The 6,195-nt window shown below is 43.5% G+C and overlaps 1 protein-coding gene and 1 non-coding gene across 2 annotated transcripts; one reads left to right on the forward strand and one right to left on the reverse strand.

The window, feature by feature from the left end:
- Window positions 1–237: 237 nt before the first annotated feature.
- On the reverse strand, window positions 238–310 carry trnaa-agc (transfer RNA alanine (anticodon AGC)). Its single transcript has one exon. It is a non-coding gene; the product is annotated as a tRNA-Ala (tRNA).
- Window positions 311–2,881: 2,571 nt separating this feature from the next.
- On the forward strand, window positions 2,882–6,121 carry LOC135525155 (BTB/POZ domain-containing protein KCTD21-like). The gene is made up of 2 exons (XM_064952893.1): window positions 2,882–3,706; window positions 3,839–6,121. The coding sequence occupies exons 1-2, from the start codon at window positions 3,296–3,298 to the stop codon at window positions 4,313–4,315; spliced, it is 888 nt and encodes a 295-aa protein (XP_064808965.1). The 5' UTR covers window positions 2,882–3,295; the 3' UTR covers window positions 4,316–6,121.
- The last annotated feature ends 74 nt before the right edge of the window (window positions 6,122–6,195 follow it).

Consider the following 6,195-nt stretch of genomic DNA (forward strand, 5'->3'; position numbering starts at 1 on the left):
AGTTGGATGAGAACATACTGCCCTCTACTGGTATAGAGAGTCGAGAGCGAAAGCAATGAAAGCAATTCATGCTGTAGAACATTGAAGGCAATGCAATTATATTCCAAGTAATAACTTTAGAATATTCCGTACTTACTGTATTGAACAGAAATATCCACTACACAAATACTAGATATGTACACACACTGTCATTGAATAAACTACAGAAGTCTCCATAGTAAATGCGAAAATAGTTATTGGAGGATGCGGGCATCGATCCCGCTACCTCTCGCATGCTAAGCGAGCGCTCTACCATTTGAGCTAATCCCCCGGATTCAAACCATGAGAAAGTTTAGAGTAGTTAAACTCACATGAAAATGCTTACAAAACTGGTATGTTGGGTTCGTTTACAACCAATTTTCATGCGAGTACAGTCATTCATATACAAAAAACTATGACGGAACAGGACATTTCGATTTCAAAAGATGAAATGCCAACAGATATTTGTTCTTCGAGATGGTGGGATCTTTTTGTATCGGTAACGCCAGAGGAAAAGCCTTAGTGCAAAAATATTGATAAAATAAACATCATATCTATACTGAACAACAATATAAACGCAACATGCATCCGTTTCAAAGATTTTACAGAATTACAGTTCATAGAAGGAAATCAGCAAATTGAAATACATTTATTAGGCTCTAATTTATGGATTTCACATGGGGCACAGCCTGTGAAGATATAGGCCCACCGACTGGGGACCCAGGCCCACCCACTGGGGAGCCAGGCTGATTTTATGTACTGCCAAATTCTCTAAAACAACGCTGCAGGCAGCTTATGGTAGAGAAATTAACATTCAATTATCTGGCAACATCTCTGGTGGACATTCCTGCAGTCAGTATGCCAATTGCATGCTCCCTCCAAACTTGAGACATCTGTGGCATTGTGTTGTATAACAAAACTGCACATTTTAGAGTGGCCTTTTATTGTTCCAAGCACAAGGTGCACCTGTGTAATGATCATGCTGTTTAAACCGCTTCTTGATATGCCACACCTGCCAGGTGGATGAATTATCTTGGCAAAGAACATATGCTCACTAACAAGGATGTAAACAAATTCCAGAGTAGGCTTTCTGCTCATTTTGTTCTGAGGCATTTTATGAGCACCAGTGAATGGGAAATGAATTCAAAGGGAACTCCCTCTGCTGGGGGTTGGTTAATGAAATATAACATGCATTTATGTATAAAAATGGGACATGCCATTAAAAGTACCAGAGAGCAAGCACACTTTGACATTCCAAGCAATATGTCTGAAAATAAGCTAAATTTAAAAAAATGTATTTTTGAGATATCTTTTTAAGTTGAATAAATTAATGTGAAAATGTGTATTTCATCTAGACATACTCCATATTTGAGAACACACTACAAGGAGTATACTGACACCATCATGTATGGTTAACGGATCATAGGGTCTTACAGGAGGCATGTATAGGTCTAAGAAGTGGCTAAAATTATGTGAGGATTGCCAGAACAATATGAGATACCCAAAATATCTTCTGCCTACGCAGGTGTGGAATCGTCCTATAGGCCAGTCGTTCCCAAACTGTGGGGGGCACGGGATGTTCCCTAATGCTGGAAGGGGGGCCTGAGTGAAAAGGTTGGGAACCACTGCTATAGGCATATGCTAAAGGATCATGGCTAATGCTAAAGTAAAGCTAAAGCTGAACTGAAAGTGTTGTTTATTACTGTGTTATGACTGTATTATATAATCTTGTTGTTTCCTCACATCTCTGGAGGCAACTCCTGATCCTCTGTCTGCCTCAGGCCTGGTCATCCTCATCCTTAATTAGAACGTCAAACATTCTCTGATGGGCAGCGAGTACCATGGCAGATGAAGACAGTGTGAGGAGGCAGTCGCCATCTTGGAAAAGCCAGCTTGAGAGATGCCACACTGATGGACCAGGAGGGTGAGAACGAGAGGATATTATATGCTGTTCTATTCTATTCTTATACATTCAAGCATTGTGTTATTTTTTAAATTGTTCCAGATGCTAAGAGCCGAATGGACGATGACACATATCGAGGGCTCATCAAGTGATTGAGGAGATAGAGCTTACGGCCCAGGCAGAAGAGGCCCTGAAGAAAGGGGCCTACAAAGAATTTGTCAAACTCATGGTGGAAAGCCACAACTCACTCAAGTGAATAGAGAACACCCTCAAAGAAATCCTCAATGCACTCAATGCACTCAATGCACTGAGGGCAGATTCCTGTTTTATTCATCCACATATAAAATATGATAGAAATATAAAGTATCCATCCATAATGTGTTCCCTACTCTCAGGAACCTGTGTGAGATGAGCTGTAAGGAACTGGATGAGCTGGTGTCTGCAGCCGTAGATGTGCAAGGTGTGTTCGGCAGCAGGATGACAGGCGGAGGTTTTGGAGGTTGTACTGTCACACTACTGCAGCCTGGAGCCATAGACAGGACCATGCAGCGCATACAGGTGAGGAGGAATACACACACACACACACACGCTGTGTGAAGGGGACTTGGGGACAAGATTGCACAAACTGGTCACTGTGGGTCAAAGAGCTTTTAGAATCTCTACTGTCACTTTAAAACAAACTGTGTCTTGCCCGAACAGTCTCCAGAGATTATGTGTATGTGTTTGTGTCCACGCCCCTGTCTGTTTTTGTGTGTGTGTGTGTGTGTGTGTGTGTGTGTGTGTGTGTGTGTGTGTGTGTGTGTGTGTGTGTGTGTGTGTGTGTGTGTGTGTGTGTGTGTGTGTGTGACAGTAGGGGTTACGGCAGAAGAATAAAAGCTAGCAGCGCCCCTTTATTAGCATTCCAGTCCTTCTCTCCCGCCTCGCTGTCCTTCTCTCCCGTCTCTTTCACTGCCAGCTGCTCAGACACAAACAGTCTTATGCAACTCACCAGGCCTCAGTTCACCAACAGGAATCCTACACAGTATAGGACCATGATGGGGAGAAACAAAACTACAGATAGATAAATCCACCTGCACAGAGCACCGGCTTTTTACAGATCCAGCTTCCAATCTTTTCTGATCTTTTTGTTATTTCATCCTTTTGGGGGTATTTTTGTGACTTGCTAGTATCCCGGTTACGACTTCGCCCTGCCGCTTCTGAAAGGAAAGTCTCTTCAGGCTACAAAAGACGCTTGAGACGTATAACTTCATTTGAACAGTCTGCTGAATTCCATAGAAGGAGACAGAGAAGTGATATGACAACAGTTCTACCATTTCCAATCTTGAGTGTTCTCATCTAGTGTTCTAGCCTGAGCAGAGGTCGTTTCAGTGCCTGATGATGCTGAACCTAAACTCCTCGGACAGCAACAGTAACTCCTTGTCGGACCCCGTCTCTCTCAACGTTGGCGGTGAGATCTACACTACGACCCTGGACACTCTGACTCGCTACCGAGACTCCATGCTGGGCGCCATGTTCACCGGACAGATCTCTACGCTTAGGGACAAACGCGGAAACATTTTCATCGACCGCGACGGGAAGATTTTCCGCTATATCCTGAACTTCCTACGTTCCAGCTCCCTGGACCTGCCGGACAGCTTCTCTGAGATGAGGCTGCTGAGGAGGGAAGCAGATTTCTTCCAGATACGCCCCCTACTGGAGGAGATACAGCGGCACGTTGAGGCTGGAGCGCTCAGCCTGAGAGATGCACCCAGAAGAGCCTTGCTGCTGGTGGACGTGGACTGCCAGGTGTGTGTGTATTGTTTGTGTGTTAGTATTATTGTGCAAGCATGTGTGTGTGCATGTGGGTCTGTTGTGGAATGCAGATGTTCTTTCACACATCATTAGCACTGCAACATCAGCCTGTCGTTGTCATTCCAGGTGCGCGTGCTACACTTCAACCTTCGGCGTGCTCCCGAGAACTACGAACTCCGCACATGCTCAGTGCGCATCCTCACCGCCGAAATCTTCTGCACCTGGCATACCTTTCTGGTTCTCCTCTGTGAGCGTTTCTCTTACCGCACAACCCAGGGTCTTACTTCCCCCCTCCCCAGAGACCGGCGCTACAACCGTCTCAAACTGGAGTGGGTTCCCCGGCCAAACGAACTTCCCCAGGACCAGTATGAGAAACAGCGGTACAGAGGACTCGTCATCTCGGACTCTTGGGCCACACAGACCCACTTTGGTGACCTCTGTGATGCCATCACCCCTAGCCGCAGCCCATGTGAGGTCAAAGACATGCACAGGTTTTTGGAGGAGCTGCTCACGGTGTCTTTGGCAGAGGGTTTTAGGGTTGACTCAGTGACTCCTGACTCCATGGACGTTTTGAATTGCCATACTCTGCAGCTTGTACGGTAGTGATGTAGCTCATTCCAACTCACCACTGAACCACCAGTTATGGACTTAATCAGACTAAAATAACAAAGGTCACCCAATAATGTTTACAACCTACAGCACATGACTGCTTATGGATGGTCAATAATTAACATACTTTACTAATACTGTAAAGTTCAAAGGTCGCTCTATGATGTTTACAATCCTCTCTTTGGTGTGAAGCTGAGAGTGATCCTGCCATCTGAACCCTCTAACGAATTCTAACCTGCAGTGGAACAGACTGTTCTTGACGTGTTCTAGTCTGTTCTAAACTGTAGGGTCGGCCTACATCTGGTTTTACAGAATATACCCTGTCCCCAACGATAAGGAATGGTTGTCCGTTCATCCTGTTGATGATCAGTGCAATTCTTAAAGAGGCAGAGAGAGACATAGACCGGGTGTGTGATTAGACGGAGTGTTTGGTGGGGTATCTGTGAGAATGTAGGAGTAGGGATCCGAACATTCCAAAGAGTGGGTATCAGTACTTCTGCTGGTAATGTTTTGTAAAAAAAAAAGTGTTAGAGAACTGTGTAACAAACTGACCAGTCAGTAGAGTTGTTTACAGCACATCAAGTACACTTTAATAAACACTACTAAATGAAAGGTATTACTCCCTGAACCCCTATGAATCAGACTCCTGTCTGGTAGACGGAAGCGGGATAAGATGTGTAATTTTTGATTGGAGGAAGGAAGGAAGAAATATGTGAGAGGAAAAGATGAGTATGGGAGAGCAACATGGAGGACTGTAGTGCCCAAAAACCTGTTTTAGCATGGGCAGCACCATTGAGGACTTTCATTATTTTGAAGTAGTCAACTGGGTGGTACTTCTTATGTGTTAAGGAAGGATCACATGATTCCATACGGGTCATCAGGAGGGATCAGCCAATTAATTATATTTGTCAACCTTGGCTTTTCAAACAACATGCTCTAGGTGGCAGTATGCACGCCAACTCATAGAAGTAGAAGAACAAGAAAATTGACTACTTCAAAATGGAGATGGCCTCAATGGCGCTGCCCATGCTCAAACAATTGCCATAATGGGTCAGATACAATAATGTGATGTCTATCAAAGTATATGGAGAGGAAAGATGCCCGGTTGGAAAACAACCTCTAGCCCCTTCCTCCTACCTCCATCTACTCAGCTCACAATGCATCTGTAACTTGCAGATCCAAAGGAAACATATAAAGTATGTGGTAGGATTATGGTCATGGCTTTACTATTATCCTTCCAATACTGTTTTCAGTGTTTTGAATGAACTCAAAAGCAAATGAATGAATTCACTGGCTGTATATGTATCTCTACAGGGGCGATACAGTGGATCCCCAACTTTCTACATCACAACTCCCTCACAAGGAGCTGAGGTCCTGAGCTTATGAAGAGCAAACACTGTACAATTTTCCATTATGTACAACTTGACCACAAAAAAAGCACATTCCTATTGATTTGCGGGGTCTTTTGTTTGCGGGTGTAGCAATGTTTAATCAAGCAGATGGGGTTGAAATTAGCAGGAAAAGCAATCTTTTTGTATGACTTTTCTTCAGAGTGCCTTAAACTATCATGATTCTAATACAGTTAATAATTGCCAAGCACTAAATCAAGTGAAGTATAATCTCTTGTGGTTGCGCCTCAAAGACAGTTATGTTGTATTATACAATTACTCCGAAAAGTGCCATCAATATGAGATCATTGTTTACATTATAAGTAATTCTGCAAAATAAACATAATGAGTTTGAGACCTTATACTTCATGCAACATCTGTTCACAATATAACATTGCTTTCTGAAAATCTACTAGGGGAAATTCCAAAGTTTACTTTATATTAATAAACATCTGACTCTTTACATTCGGAGCCAAACCTATTTGT

Source organism: Oncorhynchus masou, chromosome 31 (genome assembly GCF_036934945.1).
Source record: "Oncorhynchus masou masou isolate Uvic2021 chromosome 31, UVic_Omas_1.1, whole genome shotgun sequence".
Taxonomy (NCBI): domain Eukaryota; kingdom Metazoa; phylum Chordata; class Actinopteri; order Salmoniformes; family Salmonidae; genus Oncorhynchus; species Oncorhynchus masou.